The 20,571-nt window shown below is 42.5% G+C and overlaps 1 protein-coding gene across 1 annotated transcript in view; it reads left to right on the forward strand.

Annotated features, from left to right (window-relative positions):
• The window catches only part of SLC2A13 (solute carrier family 2 member 13), a 172,515-nt gene extending 165,141 nt beyond the window's left edge, over window positions 1-7,374 (forward strand). Inside the window, exons 8-10 of the mRNA XM_060244743.1 lie at window positions 3,184-3,305; window positions 4,618-4,770; window positions 6,974-7,374. Coding sequence (XP_060100726.1) covers window positions 3,184-3,305; window positions 4,618-4,770; window positions 6,974-7,200 — 502 coding nt within the window. The 3' untranslated portion in view covers window positions 7,201-7,374. The remainder of the gene's footprint in view (window positions 1-3,183; window positions 3,306-4,617; window positions 4,771-6,973) is intronic.
• The last annotated feature ends 13,197 nt before the right edge of the window (window positions 7,375-20,571 follow it).

The following is a 20,571-nucleotide window of genomic DNA, read 5'->3' on the forward strand; positions in this document are numbered from 1 at the left end:
TATTCCAGGTACCCTGAATGTCCAGGCGGATTATCTGAGCAGAGGGGAAGCACAACTACACGAGTGAGAATTGAATCCACTCTACTTCAGACCTGTATTCACAGCTTGGGGTCACCCCGAGATGGACATTTTTGTCACTCATTACAACCGCAAGTGTCATCATTTTTGCACTCAGGGGGGCCTGGATCCCCTGTCAGAGGGCAACAGCCTTCTTCTCGATTGGTCTCGCAGCTTCCTCTATCTGTTTCCACCCATCCCCTTGCTAACCAGGGTTCTGATCAAGATAAAGAGGGAACAGCCCAGTTCTTGTGAGCCGCCCTGAGCCTGCCTCGGCAGGGAGGGCGGGATATAAATAAAAGTTTATTATTATTATTATTATTATTATTATTATTATTATTATTATTATTATTATTATTATTATTATTATTATTATTATTATTATTATTATTTCCATTCTGATAGCCCCATGGTGGCCATGTCAGTTGTGGTTCCCGCTTCTCCTCCAACTGTCTCAAGGCTGGTAATTTTTAGCTTGCTATTCTCCCAAGGGTGTGATGCGCAGAGACCATGAAGAAGATAAACAGGTTGCTTACCTGTAACTGATGATCTTCGAGTGGTCATCTGTGCATTTTTCCCGAAGGAGCCGGATCTCCTCTTCACCCGCAGGGGCAAGACGTACCATCATGACATCCCTCACTTGAAACTGACGGCTTGGCTCATCACTTAGCGCCAGTTTCTGACAGGATTGACTTTGTTTTATTAAACAGTAGAAAGCCATCTACCAGGAGATCCTATAGTTTAAAGTGGAAGCGGTTTGCTTCTTTTGTTCCTCCTTCTCAACTCAGACTAGTCTTTGCACAATTTTTTCATTTTTATTGCATTTGTTGGACTCTGGTCTTTCGTATTCATCTATCAAGATATACCTAGCATCGATTTCAGCATATCACGCCCAAATTGAGGGGTTTTCCATGTTCTCTCATCCTGAAACAAAACGTTTCTTTAGAGGTCTTATTCGTCTACATCCTCCCGTCTGTCAATTGGTCCCGGCTTGGGCTCTTTCCTTGGTTCTCAGAGGGCTTACGCATCATCCCTTTGTGCCTATGGCCTCACGTCCCCTTCACCTCCTTTCCTGGAAGGCAGCATTCCTGGTGGCAATTACATCTGCTAGGAGAGTCAGTGAGCTCTCAGCCTTCAGATCGGACCCTCCGCACCTGCGTTTTCTTGACCAGGGGGTAGCCATTGCTCCTGACATTCGTTCTTTACCTAAGGTGATGTCTGAATTCCACCTGCATTTTGAGACTTTGTTACCGGCCTTTTTTCCTTCTCCGCATGATCAGGAACAACCGGCCTTGCACACGCTTGATGTTAAACGTGCTTTATCATTTTTCCTTCATAGGACTAAGGAGTTTCATTTGTCATCTAGCCTTTTTGTTTGTTATTCTGGCCCTCCTAAGGAAAAGCAGGTCTCCTCCCAGAGACTGTCGAAGTGGATCGTAGAGACTATAAAGTTAATATATCTGCTGGCCAAGCGCCCTTTGCCGGGACTTCCCAGAGCGCATTCTACATGTGCCTTGGCAACGTCAACGGCCTTCCTTAAGGGGGTGCCCCTGTCAGACATTTGCAGAGCAGCTTCTTGGGCGACCCTGGACACTTTTGTGAAGCATTATGCCTTGGATGCGGGTGTGACGGACCACATGCGTGTGGGGAATGCTGTGCTTCAGGCTGCAGTCGTCTAGTGCCAGTGCCTTCCTCCAGGTAATTTTTAGCTTGCTATTCTCCCAAGGGTGTGACGCACAGAGACCACGAAGAAGATAAACAAGTTGCTTACCTGTAACTGATGATCTTCGAGTGGTCATCTGTGCATTCACACCACCCGCCCTTCCTCCCCTCCGCTGGCAGTTCTTTGGATATTTCTTGGAGTTGCTTTCAGCGGTCAGAAGGAAACTGGCGGGATCTTGGTGCCCCGCCTACTGGGCATGTGCGGTTAGGTCCATGAGCATGCCCAGTGGTTGGGACACAAAAATCCTTTGATGGAGCTTTTCAGTACCGGTAGAGTCGGTGCAGGTGCCTGGAATCCCAAGGGTGCGAATGCGCAGATGACCACTCGAAGATCATCAGTTACAGGTAAGCAACCTGTTTATCTTTGAGTGTTTATCTGTGCAGTTGCACATGCCCATCCAGCCTTCTCCACTGCTGGTAGCCTTCAGTACTACTTTATGAAAACCTGCTGGTGGCGGTTGAAGGAACTGAGCAGGACACACACTCACCTCAGGCCTGAGCTTATGCAGTGCATGCTCACTCCCGAGGCCTCAGGACAGAGTGTTCCAAAATGGCTAGGGATAGCTCTGAAGATTCTGGCGTCAGGTGCAGTACCCAGGTATGCAAGTGCACAGATAACCATTCTAAGATTTTCAGTTACATGTAAGCAATCAGTTTTTTCCAACTGACCATGAAATAGTCAGTTCTCTTTTTTGCCCAAATTGTGAATAGTAATCACAGCTCAAACACAGTTGGGTTTGGTTTCAAGCTTCAGGAAAATCTGCAGTCCCTGAACTGTTGGTCCACAAGATACAGCTCAGGAAAGCTTGTGAGTTTGTCTACAAATTTCAGATAAGCTCTCTAACCCAAAACTAAAGGTTAGGAAGAGTCCCATTCCCACATTATTTATAAATCCTTAGCATTCTATGCTTGGTGGTGTAGATGGTTATGGCCCTTTTTCATCACAGTGGGGACCCAAAGCAGCTCATAATTGTTCTTTGGCCCTCCATTTTACCCTCACAACAACAACTCTGTGTGGGGTAATGGTATTGTGAAGGTAAAATGGAGAAGAGAATTGTGACAGCCACTTTGGTTCCCCACTGGGGAGAAAGGAAAGGTATAAATGAAATAAATAAATTCATAAATATTGTGTTAATTTGATAGGTAGTTACTTCTTAATTTCTTTGGGACTTCCTTTCTTTGGGCTTCCTTGAGATATCATAGAACTGTTTCCTTTCTCTAAAGCTTTGTGGGGGGGGGGGGGCGGGAAATTATGTCATCTGCAGTTAGGTAGAAATTACCATCATTCAGTACACGAGTTGGCTTTTGAGGTCTACCAGATCTTAGTCTGTTGTAACCATATTGCTCCTTTTTTTGGTTCAAGTGTTGATTTAAACTTCATTTTATATGGTCTTTGTCTTTCAGATGCTCAAATGAGACCAAACTCAAGACCGGGGACACTTTTTGGGCTTATAATTTCTGCCCAACACCCTACTCGTGGACAGCGCTCTTGGGACTTATTTTATATCTGGTTTTCTTTGCACCAGGTAAAACGATAAAATATACGGCAACAGAAATTGGGGCTCTTGATTCATTGTTACATGTAGGAAGCATTTTTAACCTGGCATGAATTTTAGACATATGCATTGCCCTTCCTAAAAGGGGTAAATGATGAGTTAACTGGATGGACCACATTCTCATTGACCACACAGTCAAAAACCTGAGGGGTATACTATATCCATATAACTGGTACAACCCATGAAAAATCCCCAGGAGAGGAAAAGGGAATGTAAGATCCTGGTATACATCTTGGATAAAAAATGGCCCCAGTGCATAACAATTGTGTTGAGTATTCACAGTACAGATCACCTTCCTAGTCATTCACTGTCCTACTGATGTTTTAAAAAATTAAAGATTTTTACAACTTGCCCCCATTTAAGTTCTGCCTTCCTTTATTCTATCGATTCCAAAAGAAACAATAAAAAATCCAATGAGAAGAGGGATTCATGCTACTTTTTCTCTGTAGTTTTTGTGTAGCATTACTGCTTCTTCTGGTTTATTCCTTGGCTTAGTATATTTCTCTAAGTCCCCATTATGAATGCCTTATTGCTTTTCTCAATGCAGCTGACACTCTTACTAATAAAATTTGTGTTGGTCTTGGAAGAAAGAGTCATAGATATCCAAGAGGTAAATTTTCCCAGAGGTAAATTTTCAAGCCACAGGATTATGTCCATGTGGTGGGTTTGAGGGAGTTTCAAGTGTTTTCTAAAAAATATTTTAAGCTTATTTGTCCCATCACTCAGCCACCATTCTACTGTGAGTAGAACAGTTTCCATTTATTAGTCTTTCTGCTGTCATCGTTTACTATTAAAGGTAAAACATAACTTTTATATATAGCCTTGTAGCTTGGCTTATACTAGATGTAGAATAGACAGACTCTAAGGATTAACAAGAACCAAATATTTAGAAATGTATTTTAAAAGTAAATATTTAAAAGGATTGTGTGAATTTTTAACTTCTGTTATGCAGTCTTATACTGTATTCTTTAGAATTACTTTAAGCAAGGTGGCAATCCCAATTTGTGTCTCCAATTTCTCTTTAGCCTACCCCCACCCCCAAGTCAGCATCTATAGAGCTTTGCTTGTGTTGCTGTGAGGTCTGGTTTCTTTTCAGGCCATTTCTTGGTTTATGCTGAATCTTGAAGCTCGTGATTTTTCTCTGGCCAGGACTGCTCCCTGAAGATGCTGGAGCAAAGTGTTGCACCTGGAAATTCCCACCTCTTCTCCCACAGTTGAACCCCTGGTTTTCCATCCTCTGTTTTTTTATTCAGAATTTTTTAATCTTTTCTTTTCTTTTTAGGAATGGGACCAATGCCTTGGACGGTAAATTCTGAAATATACCCTCTTTGGGCTAGAAGCACAGGCAATGCATGTTCTTCTGGCGTCAACTGGATTTTCAATGTTCTTGTGTCACTAACATTTTTGCACACAGCTGAGTATCTTACATACTACGGTAAGAAGTGTTTTGTGACTGAATTGATTCTCAAATGAACTATATTTCAGGCAGATAAAATGTTAGCTTTCCAGAAGTAAAGATTTTACTGATATACCTTCTCTCCATAAAGGCCTCCAGAAAGCTAATTTATAATTATGTAAATTATCTCTGCACATTCTGGCCAATAGGAGATATACTTACCAGAGGCATACTGTCAGAGATTCTCCATCATTTAACCAGATCTGATGTAATCCTGTTAAAATGATCAAAAAGGTGTGTTAAAGTTCTAGTGAACGTATTAAACATATTTTGTGAGATACGAGAACCACCATAAATAAATTAGCCTATTGGGCTGTAGCGCATGAACTAGGGGTGCATGAACCATAGCTGGGCACGGTGGGGCAGAAAATGATATCACAAACTTTAAAAAAAACCTGGGCAGCCTGCTCCCCTGTTGAGCCATCACAGTGGTACTCCGAGAGTGTGCGCACCAGTGTGTTTATGAGCAGGAAAGCTTCAGGAGAGCAGGGGAAGGCAGCAGGAGAGCAAGGAAGTTGGCAGGAGAGTGGGAAAGGCAGCACCATGACAGGAGAGTGGGGAAGGCAGCAGGAGAGCAAGAAAGCTGGCAGGAGAGTGGGGAAAGCAGTGCCGTGGCAGGAGAGCAGGGATGGCAGCACAAGAGGGAAGAAGGCAGCACAAGACTGGGGAAGATGGCACAAGAGCAGGGAAGGCAGCATGAGAGTGAGGAAGGTGGCACAAGGGTGGGGAAGGCAGCATGAGAGTAGAGAAACCGGCACGAGACCAGAAAAGGTGGCAGCAGAGCGGGGAAGGTAGCACAAGAGCAAGAAAGTGGCAGGAGAGCGGGGAAGGCAGCAAGAGATGGTGGAGGAGCCAGAAAGGTAAAACACGGGGATGATCTGTGGGTGTCACGCCCTGCCCAATCGGGGGACTCCGCCCCTCGAGTGGCCGTTGCCCATCTACCTCAAGGGCCCTGGGTGGCCGGGAGGTCTCAGAGTAGGGTGGAGGACCAGGTTACAGCACCCTGTTGCCCCTCTGGCTGAGCCTTAGGTCTCCTCTTCCAGCTTTCTCTCTCTGCTTCTGGCTGTATGAGGCTTGCTCAGGTACCAGCTCCACTCCTTCGGCTCATCATCACCGACCTCCCCGCTGGCCACCCAGCCCTCCTTTTAATCCCCTCCCAGCCCCTGTGCCTCCTCCCCCGGGAAAAACCCTCCAGGCTCTGCTCCCCTTTCTAAGGGAAGAAGCCTAGAAGCCCCCTCCCTCTCCTGGGGCTTGCTGGGCTGGCCCCTCCCTTCCTGCTCTTTAGGGGCTCTGCCAGCCAGTGGAGCCCCGGTGCGGGGGCGAGGGAGCCAGGAAATGTTGGCTCGGATCTTGGGCTGGGCTTGCCTATCTGCAGGGCGGCTCCCGGCCCCACTGTTTTTGGCGGGACCTGCTTCCTCCCTGCCCTCGGGAACGGCCACTCCTCTGGCCTCGGCAGCTCCTCCGGCCTCGGTGGTGGGTGCTGGCTTCCCGGCCCTCCAAGTGACTGGGGAAGGGCAGGGCTGTCTTTGACACGCATTGGGGGTGCTGAGCGAGTCCAGGGGGACTGCTGGCAGCCTGGGGGTCCCGTGTTGGTTCGGGGGGGGGGGGCGTGGACAGTGCCAGCAGCAGTCCCGGCAGGCCGTGGCCAGGACAGTGGGGCCTGGCCCCTCCACCCCGGTAGCTATGGGCCTGGCATGAACTATTTTTCTGTGTTACTGCTCTTGGTAGTACATAAATAGTTAAATTTTGAAACAGTAGATTTTGACATATTTTTCTTTGGGTACCAGTTGTTGGAGCTCAACCTGCAGTATAGTCATGGTGGGTGGGAAGTCTTAATTTGCTTACTATTTATAGGATCCCCCAAGCATCCATAAATGGAACGATGGTTCCTGTAATATAAGTGGGGAAGCAAAACTTGTATTTTAATACTGTCATAGATAACAAATGTATACTAGTATCATTGTAATTTTTGGTAGGAATGCAGTATAATTTTAGTACAGTATAATTGCATATAGTACAGTATATCATTAATTATATAGTAAGTATAATAGTGTAGTATGATTGTAATTTTTAGTAGGAATGTGGTCAGAGACCTTCATTCTAACTCTGATACTGATATTTATCAATATTTTCGCAAATCTCTCTCTCTCTCTCTCTCTCTCTCTCGTGTTCTGTATTGCAGGAGCATTCTTCCTATATGCAGGATTTGCTTTTGTGGGCATCATTTTCATCTATGGCTGCCTTCCTGAGACAAAAGGGAAGAAGCTAGAGGAAATCGAATGCTTGTTTGAGAGCTCTCTGTGTACATGTGGTATTTCAGATTCTGATGACGGGAGGTATATTGAATATATCCGGGTAAAGGGAAGTAATTATCATCTTTCTGACAATGATGCTTCCGATGTGGAGTGATTTTCAGCTGCTGGTGTATTTGATCATTTTAAAAGCTTTGGGTGTGGGGATGAAGGAGCTGCTCTTGATGACCGCACTGCCCTGCTTCTGGTCTGATTCTTCTTTCTTCTCGTTTGTTTATTGTTCTCGACCATGTTGTTTTGAGAAAAAATATAATAATAAAGCGAAATACGATAATAGCCAAAATCGATGGCTTGCAAAGCGAAGAGACAGTTATCCCGTGAGGATATAAGCAATCCAGTAGCATGCAGTGTTGCATCAAAACTGTGATGCCAGATGCAACTGTTGACATGCTAAGCTTAGTTGTCAGTCTTGCAGAAACACGTGAAATAGAACAGCTAGCCAGAAACCAGATGAATCATAAAAGTGCAGTTACCTGGCAACCGAGATTTGGTATATTCAGTACAAAAGTGCTCAGTCTGTTACGAAATAAGCAGGGAAGAAAAATCCATTGCCTGCTGCGGAAACAATGATTTGTTGATTTATTCCTTTATTTTTTAAAAAATTTCATATGTATGGAGAATGTGGGGTTTTGCAGTATTCCCCTTTCTGTTTTTTTGAACATGTCTACCTTTTACAAGCAGAAATCTCTTTTAAGTGCCATTGTTCCACTTGAGAAAACCCTTGCAATTCATCACAGAACTCTGTTAGAAATCAAACTGTGAATCATGATGTAGATGGCCAACCATTTGACACTGCGCTTGTGGACGGCTGATCCCTTGTGTGTGGGTGCTCTCCACATGATTGCAGCACACTGAAGCATGTCGTCTTCAGTAGTGCAACAACTATCTTTTGCTTTTGATGTGTTCCTTAAAGTAAACCCAATTCATGTAGTCCCTTAGTGCAAAGCATTCAACAGCCTTCTAGGATGCGATGTTGGTTCTACACTCATCCAAGCCTGTCACTGTATCTAATAGTAGAGTGACAGAATACCTTGCAAACCACAAAAATAGCAAAACCAGGCCAACTTCAGACAAAGCTGGGTTATTGCTACACACATGGCATTTCCAGGCATACAAAAAAAGAAGATTTTGAGGATGAGACTCTAGTATTTAAATAACACGTGACCTCAGGTTAACAACAAAACAAAACTTTATTTGTCCCAGAAGCATATTGGTTTCAAGATGTTAGCCGCCCTGAGCCTGCTTTGGCGGGGAGGGTAGGATATAAATTGGAATAAATAAATAAATAAAGTGTATCGCTTAACTCTTCAGTGAATAATAATAATTTCTGGTGGAGGTGTCACTCTTTCACGTCACACACTCATCAGTCTCAAATCCTTCTTTCTCTTCCTAACTCAAATTTCTGTCAGCTTCTATCTTCCGCGCTCTTATAATACTCAGATAATATTTGGTTTTGGCTCTCTCTCTAGCCACTAATATGTCCTCTAAATATTTTTATTTCTCTTCTATAGAATTTTAATATTTTTCACAGCACCAAGGCTCTTTTGTAACAGAAACTCCTTTGCATATTAGGCAACATACCCCTGATGCAGCCAATCCTCCTAGAGCTTACAGTAGGCCCTATACTAAGAGCCCTGTAAGCTCTTGGAGGATTGGCTATATCAGGGGTGTGTGGTCTAATATGCAAAGGAGTTCCTGCTACAAAAAAAGCCCTGCACAGCACTATATGGGATTCTAATGAGAAGACTACTTCTCAGACTCTATAGACTGCTGACTGACCACAACAGTTAACTGCTGACTGACAGACTGGCTTCTGCCTTCTTTCTCTCCATATACAATTCTTAGCTCCGCCAGTACTCTCGCAGTCACCAATCTATCACTCATTCAGTGTTCCCTCTAAACTGAGATAGTGTGAGCTAACTCACAATTTTTTAGCCTCCTGCTCGCACATTTTTGTCTCAGCTCAGGAAAAATGGCCCTAGAGCACACTAATTTATGCAGTAGCTCACAACTTTAATGCCAGTAGCTCACAAAGTAGAATTTTTGCTCACAAGACTCTGCAGCTTAGAGGGAACATTGCATTCATCCCCCTCTTTCACCCCCCTTGTTCATCTGTAACTTACCAAGCATTTAAAGAAACACACAAACACACAGCACTTTAAATCAGGGGTGTCAAACGTGCGACACAAGAAGCAGGGCTTCTCTCAGGCCCACAAGCAACTCATTGTCATCTGCTTCCTTCTCTCTCTCTTGCTTTCTTCTGCATCACAGTTTGCTTTTCCAGGCTTGCTCATTCACACAGGAGCTGCAGAGTAAAGCCTTGATTTTCTCCATTGGTTGACCAGCACATGAAGCAATGCCCAGCCATTTCATGGTTTCCCCTGGGTCTTAGGCTCAAAGAATTGACCATGAGATTTCTGTAATGAATGTCAATAAATCAAAAGTACTTACGGATACATAACATCATGTCAAGATTGCTACAGCACAGACACGGTCTCCAGATTTTGATGCAGTAATTCAGAGCAAGAGGTGTCAGTGATCAGAAACCGTTAAATAAACAAAATATTGCAAGAGCGCTAATCTATTAAGCATATTTTAAGTTTTTTTAAAAAAAATTGTATTTGTCTGTGTCCTTTATAAAGTTTATATCTCAAAGTAAAAAAAAAAGCATTTAATTGCATAAAATAATGAAATAATGTAACAAATAGCATAGAAGGGGTCCGACATGGGTGAAACTGAGTGGAAAAAAAAGATTATACTGGCCAGAAAGGCAGTCAGGACAAAAACCACAGAAAAACCAATCAAAGGTTCATTGCTCTTGTCCAAAGTTATGATCGCCCCTATGCAATACAACAGCCCCTCGTTCCATCAATCTGAGTGATCCACCAGCATACAAATGCTGGGCAACTTCCACTGAAGAGCCGGAAAGGTCAGAAGTAACAGGATCACAAGTTGCCAATGAAACCCACAGAACACAGGGCAAAAGAGCAGAATACTAAATCAGGCTCTGACAAGCAACACCCACACAGTCTGTTCTGAAAAGAAAAATATTCAGTCCAGTGAACATAAAAGCCCAGCACTGTCGAGAGCCAGTAGGGCCCTGCATGCAAGCAATAAGCAAAAAAGGCAAGGGAAACAAGATGTGGGAGAATAGGAAAAGTATATAAATTGGTGAGGGATAGAAAAGGTGAAACTGGAGGGGGAAGAGCAGATAAGGCAAATAGAGCAAGGTAGAGAAAGAAGGGGAACATTGTACCATTGAGGGGAGAAAGGGCAGAAACCTCCGGGGGAAGCAAAATAATGGAAAGGAGGGGCAGGTAGGCCTGCAAAGACTACTGGAGGAATATGGTGGAAGGAGAAGGAAAGACAAAAAAGACGAAGAAAAAAAGGGGGCGACAGTGTCTCCTCAGGAAGTCCTCATAAGTATCCTAAAGGATAATACCCAACCACCAACAATCCAAGGGCACAGATCAGAACAAATCTGAAAGCAATAGTACAGATTTAAAACCATCCAGCATTTGGGAAGGATTGCAAGAAAAATGGGACTTTGGTTATAATATTATTAGAGACTCCAGCTAACTCTGGGCGTTTTCACACTGACCTTACTCCGGAGCAACGTCCCTCTTCACCGCGCAGTGTCTCTGCGGATTTTGCTGCTCCGCAGAACCCGGAAGAGCTGCAAAGTCCCGCGGCTTTTGCGTCGCAAATGTAAACCGCCAAAAAACAGTTTACATTTGCGACGCAAAAGCCGCGGGACTTTGCGACTCTTCCGGGTTCTGCAGAGCAATTGGTGTGAAATCGGCGCAGACACTGCGCGGTGAAGAGGGACGTCGCTCCGGAGTAAGGTCAGTGCGAAAACGCCCTCTGTCTCCTGATTGCTGAAGTTAATTGCTGTAGAGACAGTGCTGCTTGGTCTTATGGAAACATCTTGAGTTCTCAGTTGCTGTTCTCCTTTCAGCAGAAGTGCAGAGATCAGGATTATTTGGTGGAGTAGCCGATCTTGAATTGGCAAACCTTCGCTCAGAATAGTTGGTTCTGGAGGAGGTGGATTATTTTGAAGTGGGCACTTTATTAGAGGATCAGGCAGACGAAGTTTATATCTCTACTACCTGGCATTACATTTTGTGACACGCATGGACTGTCCCAACCAGGTCTCATTGATGTCAGATCCGGCCCTCATAACAAATGAGTTCGATATCCCTGCTTTAAATCATTACAAATACATTATACAGTCATTCTGGGGTTGTACCATTTTAAATGCAAGTAGGGATTATATATTTGACAGTTTCCATGGAAAGCATATCAGGAGAAGGAACATGGTCATATCCATTCAGTGCTATCATCCCATGGATCAAGAGACATTTGTGCACTGGGAGAATTCTACCATGTGATGTTTCCCTTGTATTCTCCAGTGGTTCAACCCCCAGAAGGATATATCTGAACATGTCACCTGTATGGAAAGGTAGGATTTCACCTTGAAGAGATGTTAGTATAGAGGCAGTAAATTCTGTACATGCTTACACTCAAGTAAACCTCACTATCTATATATCTAATTCCCAAAATGGCCCATCTGTGCAAATACAGATCAGGACCACATTGAAGGTAAACTGATTTTCCTACACACTTGGGGCACTCCCCTGGTGTGCAGAAAAATCTTAGAGGTTTAAAAAAGTGTGTAAAGTACTGGGGTCGGCGCAGTAAGAGACCAGAGTCGGAGAGTGATTTCAGCAAGCTTTACTTCAGGAACACCAACACAGACTGAGCTCTATTCAAACCTCCCACTCCTTTATACAATTCTTGCCCCCTTCTGATTGGACCTTAACTATGTACATGGATTGGCTATTTACAGAGGCCTAAGGGCCTATCAGGGTACAGTATGAGCCTAGATGTTGATTGGCTACTTATGTTTCAGTCCTTCCCCTGATTGGGCACGCTTAGGCCTTCTCTGGAACCCTGGTGTGGAGTACAAGCTTGGCTTGTTCAGCTTCCCTCCAAAAGTAACAGTTCCCTCCAAAAGTAACAGTTCTCCATTTGAACCTAGGACACAACAAAGTGTATGGGGAATACTTAAATCCCCCCAAAACTAAACCTGTGTTCTCAACACGTGTTACTTTGTGCTGCATGCACTCTTTGTCCTTATTGTCAATCATTCCATGTTTGTGTGTACGCGCACACAGACCAATAATCTGGGTCCTTTCACCTTCATCTCCCCCATAGGAAAGGTGGGAGTGTAAAATCCCATTGCTTGACATCCAGCACCCGCTCCCCCTTCCTCCTTCTTCCATGCCTTGGCTTCTCCACCTCTCTCTTCTTTGATGCTGGTGGGGGCGGCCCAAGATGGCAACTACAGCATAACTGCTGCTGACAGTGAGAAGGAGCCCAGCCCAGCATGAGCAGACAAGAGAAGCCAAGCAAGCAATGGCAGAGAAGCCACCATGACAGGTGCCCAGGTAGGTCTAGCATGGTCAGGGTCTGATGCTGACCGCTGCCACCCTGACCTCACTGGATTTGCCCTGTTGGCTGCCAGCATGGGTGAGAGGCTGGAGTTCTGGCTCAAGTGGCTCATTGGAGCCAAGTCACCCAACTACCCTGGCCCCTGCCCATATACCTGAGTGGAGGGGAGATTGTGTTATGCACTATGATGGGTTTGACCTTGGGGAGAGAAAGGGGAAGACGGGGGGAGAGGGAAGGAAGCAAAGTTGGGGGAATGCCCCCTCCCCGCAAGTTTCTTGCGGGTCTCCCTCTTGTATTTAACAATGCTTCCTCCCACGTGGATGTGGTTGGTACTTCAGCCTGGATCAAAAAGTCTGCAGTTCAGACTTTACTTTTGCCATGAACTCAATATGTAGCCTCTTCTTTTTAGCCCCCTACCCATGTGGAAATAACAACACTGATCTAGTCCACATAATATTGCCCCCAATATTTCCCATTCCAACTCTACTTCCTTTGAAAGTTTAGCTCATAAGTTTGAAAGTTTAGCTCATAAGTTTGAAAGTTTAACTCATGTTGGGAATCAAAAAGAGTAAAGCTTGTCAACCTTAATATATTCTTCAGAGTCTTCTCCTAAATAATAACTCGGTCTCCCTACTGGGTAAATAAAACCAATGCCTCTTGTAATGAAAAAGTAACATTTCATCCATCTGCAAAGTCGACTTTCTTAAACAGAGCTCTTTTAAAAGGTAAATAAATTGCCCTTTAACTTAGAAGGATAATGTAGTCCATCTTTAAAAATTAAAATACCTTTTCAAACCTTGATGGAGTAAAAGAAAAATTTCTTTCCTGTATCACAAGCCGTTGCTTTAAATTCTCAGTCCATATAATAGCACAACTTGTAAACAGACAACATACTCCGTAACAGTTCCCAGTGAAAACAGGGACACTCCTGTATACTATCCACCCCTATTTTACACTAAGGATTTCTGCCTGAGCACTTTTTTTCTTCAGTACTATCCATTGTTTGGAGGTTCTTCCCCACCCACCATCCATGTGGTGCATTCATTTATTTTGACAGGTGGTCCTTAGCGGGTGGGAGAGTCCTTGTTGTGCGCTGCCTGAAATGCTCAATTTGAGATGCCATCTGGGAAGTTTGGCATGAGAGTTTCCAAAAAGTTCTCCTGGAATGTGAACACTGCCTTACTTCCACATTTCTCCTCTTCTGCTCTTTGACTAACTGTTCCATTCAATATACAAACAGCTTTTTAAACCAAAGTTTAAAATTAGGAAGCTGCTGAAGAGGAAACAATCAAACAGTAATGCAGGTAACTCTGGATCTGCTTTCAGAGCCAGCTGTGTTCATTGACAGGATTTTTAAAAAACTTTCTTAATAGTCTAGAGTTGTGTTGCCAGCTCTGGGTTAGGGAATTCCTGGAGATTTGGGAGAGTGGAGCCTAAAGAGAGTGAGGCTTGAGGAAAGGAAGGACCTTAGCATCGTATAATTGCCATATAGTCCACTCTCCAAAGCAGCCATTTTCTCCAGGGGAACTGAATTCTGTCATCTGGAGATCAGTTGTAAAAGGGGGAGATCTCGAGGCCTCACGTGGAGGCTGGCAACCCATTTCCCCATTCCAGGCCCCACTGGAAGAAGTGTTTTGTCTTTTATCTGTGTCTACCTTCAAGAAAGCAGGGAAACAAAACCTGCCGGTTTTATGACCCAACTGGTTTCTGCCTGGTCCTAAACATTGTAATTTACACTCAACCGTTCCTTTAATAGTTATCTGGCCAATGAAACATACTGACAACTGAGCCTGTGCCAAAATGCTGCCTTTAATACAGATGACCCCTAAATATGCCTTCACATGATTTACCTGCCTTAATCCAAGAAAAAGTCTCCAAAATATGTCTTGAGGTTAAAAACATGAGGAGAGTTCAGACTGATCTCAGTATTTTGCAGGGCTTGGGTTTAAAGCCAAGCAGAATCCAGTTGCTTACTTAGCAGTCCATCCTTGTGCTGCTGCATTAGTTTATCTGCTATGGGACAGCAAGGATTGCTTGTGGTTTGCTTGATATAATCACGGGATGGCTGTTAGTGACAAATTTCATGGGCAGCTTTGCAAATAATGTTCCAGTTTATATTAACCTGCTTATTTTTCAGGCTGTGCTGAGGCCTTTATCAATGGATGAACATTAGCCAGTATCCCAGTTCCTTAACATTCTCTTCAATAACTTTCAATCATGCATCATACTCATCTGTTTTTCTGAAGCATGTAACTTTCATCTTCTTGTATTTCCTGAAGTCAGACCTGACGTTTTCCTGGTCTCCACCTGCTAAGAGACTGAAAGCCAAGTATTTCAGCTCACTAATAAGAGCACAAAAAAGGGGGCCATTTTTCCTGCGTCTTTTTTCCCCTCATGCCGACTAAAGATTTAATTTCTATTTTTCTCATGCAGTAATTTTGAAAACTTTTTAGTAGCTCATGTCCACATTAATCACAGCACCAAAAAGTATTTGTTATAGAGCTAAAATTGTATTAGTACTTGAAATCGGTTCTTTAAAATTGGGGGTTTTATCTTTAGAATCTGTGAATGTTTATAGTTAATGTTTATTTAGCAACAGATTTTCTAAAAAAAAAAATGTTTTGCATATATTAAGTTTAATGAGATTTTGTTAAAGGGGATCTAGAAACAACATTCCAGAAACAAATATTCAATTACAGGTCAGTTTCCTATGGCAGGATTTTGATTTTTAATGATACATAAATAGCATGCCTAAGCACAAGATTTCTATTAAAACTTTCTAATAAGTAACTTTTACTAGGGGGATGACTTGATTTAGTAATTTCAGGTGGTGTGGCATCTTAAAAACTTCTTCTAATCATGTGGCTCATTCTGGGGAAATTAAACTGCAGGCAGGAGCTGGCTTCTGTGCAAAGATCCATTTGATGAATCAGATTCTTGTTCCAAAACACGCAGCATGGGTTAAAATGCCAGTGGATGTGAGCAAGATTATCTGTGCAAGGCTAGGCTCTAGGAGCTTTCCTTTAATAATGAAGATCATAGGCTGGGAGTGAAGAGAAGTGGATCACAGCTGTCAAAGCTCACTATGCTGATGATCTATTTGATCATCAGGCATGCCCAGATGTTCCCATGGAACCCATTTCGGATCATTGCTGCTTAACTTTGCTCCTTTTCCCTCCTGTTTTATTATGGGTGTGGCTAGATTTAGAATGGTCTCCTTTTGCTTATTTGTTGTTTTTCCTCAATTGATGTGTGAATCATCTTTAAAAGGGGGCAAGTCCTTCAGGAAGTTTAAAAGATGTACAGCCTTACTTCTTATATGTGATACATGCACAGTCTTGGTGAATTATAATGGAATCACTTTTGGAAATAAATTCTACTTGAATTATCCTGTTCTTAATTGATGTTCAAGGAAATTTACACTACTATTGGAAGCAACTTTTTATAGCTAATGCCCACCATTAATAAAGGCATGAAGTTCTCATTATGAATTCTATAAATACTTACCATTAGGCAGGTTGGAAATGTATTTAGAAAATACAGAAAATAGTAGATCCTGCCATCTTTCCTGTAATATAGACGATTCTGTGGCAAGCCATAAACTGACTATAAAACCAAACCAGAAACAACGGAAGTAAAATGGGTCCGTGGGATTTCAAAGAATGAAACTGTTAGGTACAAATGTTTGCAGAGTACATCAACGAGCATGCCCTGCACGGTTTGTAGGCCGCCATTTAACAAAGGTTTTCTTTTGTCCAAATTAGCCAATAGCACTGAATTTCATAATGGGGTGGGTTTGAAAATTAAGCCTCCTGGTTTGGAAAAATTGTGCCAGAACTGAGCCAAATCCCAATAGAGTTTTGCTTTTAATCAGCTTGCCTCAGCACCAACCATCCCCAAACCTCTCTGCTGTTGGTTTCCACCCCTTTCTTAAATTTAAATTGCAGGGGGAGTGAGGAAAGGCTGAGGTGAAGATTACTTTAGATTATTAGTGTTCCCTGCGGCAAACTGAAATGTCAAATGGGATGGACTGGCCATTCTGGAGAGCCAGTTTGGTGTAGTGGTTAAGTGTGTGGACTCTTATCTGGGAGAACCGGGTTTGATCCCCCCCCTCCTCCACTTGCACCGGCTAGCATGGCCTTGGGTCAGCCATAGCTCTGGCAGAGGTTGTCCTTGAAAGGGCAGCTGCTGTGAGAGCCCTCTCCAGCCCCACCCACCTCACAGGGTGTCTGTTGTGGGGGAGGAAGGTAAAGGAGATTGTGAGGCGCTCTGAGACTCTTCGGAGTGGAGGGCGGGATATAAATCCAATATCTTCTTAACTTACAGGAAAAGTTCCTGGTAGACCACTGCCCTAGAGGGCTGCTGGTAGCCTTGAAGCAAACAAAGCTATGGGCCAATAGCACGGCTAGCTCTGCAGGTTTCACTTGGCTCAGACTTGGGCAGTGCAGGGGGAGGAAACCAACACTCATTGTTGGTGCTGCAGGCCAGGTCTGACCTGAGTGGCCCTTGCTTGTTTCACTGCAGGAGTCTCTCAGCCAAGCTTGCTGTTGGGCCATGTTAACATTCTAGTCCATCTCCAGTTTCATGCACGTTTGGAAGTTTCGATCGTTGTTGGGAACACTGTTTTATGTACTTATTATATTCGTTAACTGTATTGAGCCAGGAGGAAGGAAACTTCAGAAATCAGAATTCTAGCGATGATGGCAGTTCTTCCACATGCTCCAAATTCTTCCCTTTCGTTGCCAGGCATTCTGGAAGTTTTACAACGGATGCCCCCATTGTTATTCCCTCCGCACGCCCTCAAGGGGTCAGTAGAAGACTGACAGGGTTATCTAAAACCCCAGTCGGCCTAAGGAGAGCCCTCGGGAAGTTTGCTTTGTAAAACAAGCTAACCACAATTAATTATTTTAAAACAACTAAAACTGTAGCCTTTGGGAGCAGATTGAAATCTAGGAATTGGGGAACAAATGGCCAACAGAGTGAGCAAGTTGATAGTTTTAAATACCTGGGTGTAATCATATAGACCTCTGGTTCTAGGGTTAAGCACAGTAAATATGTTGCCTATCAAGGGGAAAGATCGGCGAATGCCATACTGATTTTTTTTTTTTTTCAAATTCATGGTGGGCATTTCATTCGTGCAGCCTTAAAACTATATAAGGCTAAGTCACTGGCACAATTGCTTTAGTAAACATTTTAGGATGCCTTCCGCATGCTTTGCCCTGCAAGGAAGAGTTCGGTCTAAATTTTTAAGAGCTGTTTTGCAAGTCCCAAACTGTGTACCTAATGCCTGAATATAATTAGAGTCCAGAAATCTCAGGACTGAAGCGAGGGTATGTATTCTATCCATTTATAAGTGACTGCAAGGTCATTTTAACCCACGAGGCTTGTTTCCCTTGATTCTCCAAGATGATTTCCAATCCGGTTGGCTTAAGGTTGTTTATAGCCGTATTAATAGAATTGGCTTCTCTCCTCTCCTCTGGTACTCTCATCATATGGAGCTGAACAAGCAAAAGGGTTAATCAAACAAAGAACTGAGGATTTACAGCATCAATCTTGACATCTCTAGTGTATCAAAACTTGGGGCACTGCTAAATGCCAAAAGCACTATTGAGCTGGCAGCATATTTGGTTTCTGTGGAAGCAAATAGTTGTAGAAGGGCATATACTCCGGCTAGGTGTTCTGTTCTCCCATCTATGGTTATTGAAGGTAAGTATAATAAAATTCCCTACTCAGAAAGTTTATGCTCATGCCCTTTAGGGAAGGTTGAGTCTGTACAGCATATGTTCTTTAGATGCCTTTTTTATAGGGAGGATCGTCTTAGAATTATTACCCAATTACTTGAGATGATCCCTGGCCAAATAAACACACTGGGTTTTATCTGATTTAAAACTCTGTGCATTGATTCTTAAATTATGGGAAGCACATTTTAAAATTTCTTAAATTTGAATTTCTTTACTGTATTTTATATGTGATTGAACTATATGCTGGTCAAGACCGTAATGAATGAATGGGATTGGCAGGGATCTTCCACTGTAGCTGTGTGTCCAACTTTTCAGAGAACTCATTGGGAAATCCCAAGCCTTCTCCAAATGTTCTTTGACAAAACTGAAAAGAATGCTAGTCCAAATTGGAAGATCCAAAAGCCACTTTGTCAGTTTACTAGAATGAGCTTTGGATATATCCCATAAATCAAATCTGTATTCTCTTGCACTGTTTCTATTTGTTTTGATCAGCCTTGTGCAGAAATTCCCAGCATGCTTATGGTTGTTTCTAAACTACTATGAGATTTGTTAGGGTTTTTTTTTTTAATTATTACATGAGAGACTAGAAACTATGTATTGTAAAAATATTTTCATCAGAAGGCTGAAAGGCATAACAAGCACTTTAAAAGGCAATTTATTTGTGGACTTCTCTTTTTGGGTTGCTTGCCTCTTATCTGGAATTCTGCATCAGGCCAGAAGCAGAGAGACTACAATAGATGTTTTATGGTTTTAAAAAATATACAGTTTGTTATTGCGGGTAACTTTTACAGCTTAAATGTAGCCACTGACAATGAAATGATACTGAGATACAAGTCACATTTTTGGGTGGAGATTATCATTTTCTATAAAATTTCATAGCCTTGTGTACAGTTACCATTTGGCATAAGCCACAGAATAGTGTGGACTGTATTTGTGTCTAAAGGAAGAGAAGTCAGCAAATTATATTCTTCTCAGTGAAAAAGGTTATTGGACAAATGAACTCTTTAAAGGCTGTCACTGGCACAACTGCTTTATTAAACATTTTTAGGACTGCCTTCCTCAATTATGTAGTTAAAAATCTGAAAAAATGGGGTAATTATCTATTTTGTGTATTTTCACATAGAGGAGGATTTTTTATTGTGCCAATACTCATCACTGTGCTGTTTTGTAGCAAAGTGCTCATGGTGTTCAAAAATACTGTATATGAAAATATTTTAGCCACAAGATTTATTAATAAATATCAAAACACAGTTCCTAATCTGACTTGCATCTATTGGAGTCAAGGCAGTTAAATTAATGTAAGAAACTAGTTTCTAAAAAAAATCTTTTTGTATGTAGTAAAATTATATATATACATAACTGGGCATGTGTAATTATATAAAGCTTTATATGTTTGTGTACATATATATATATAAATATATATAAATATATAACGTTGCAGCACATATTGGCTTTAGATACTTTTATCCAAATTGATTTTGACGTTTTAATTCACTTTATGTAACCTACCAAAGGAGGTGAGAAGATTGCACAAAACTGCCGCTCCTGCCTCAGTAACAATCAAAACCATTAGAAGCCAGCTGCTTCAGTCTTCACAGCAATGCATACAAAGAATAAATTTATGCTAGAGTCCTATGTAGCAATCCTAAACTAATATCCTTTGAAGTAACTCCCATGTTTTTCAGTGGGCCTCTTTTCCAAGAAAGTGTCCTTAGGATTGCAATCATATTCTTGAAAAGTAGCTAAGTGCGTGATCAGTATTTAGGTATTCCTTTAAAATCTCCCTGCACTTAGAAAAGTAGGTGTCGGGTAAGTGGGTATTTTGTTTCCCATTCAAGCATATGTTTTCTCTTAATTGCTTCTCCTCCCCACTCTTTACATCTAATAGTTTAAAATAGTTTCAGTAGTGAATGAATAATTTATCTAGACTGAGCTTAGAACTTCTATTGTGATTTCTGTTTTCTCTGGTGGCTAGACAGACCTGTCTATATCATACTGAGCCTCAGGCAAGACAGAGTCTCTGTTGGTCAGTTATAGCCTCACTTTGGTCCCAGTTTGAACTGAAGAGGGAAAGGACATTTCACTCTTGAAGGTCCCTCCCATACACTGTTATTAACCCTTTGAAGGAAAAAGGTGGCACTGTGTGAGTTGGAAGGTTAACCCCCCCTTAACCTTTAAGAGATTTTAAAGAAGCGTGCAGATCCATGATCTTGTCTCCTTTGAGCCTGAGAAATACTAAAGTAACTTGTGAAGAAAATTGCCTCCCACTTCAG

The sequence above is a fragment of the Heteronotia binoei genome, chromosome 8, assembly GCF_032191835.1.
Source record: "Heteronotia binoei isolate CCM8104 ecotype False Entrance Well chromosome 8, APGP_CSIRO_Hbin_v1, whole genome shotgun sequence".
In the NCBI taxonomy this organism is placed as follows: domain Eukaryota; kingdom Metazoa; phylum Chordata; class Lepidosauria; order Squamata; family Gekkonidae; genus Heteronotia; species Heteronotia binoei.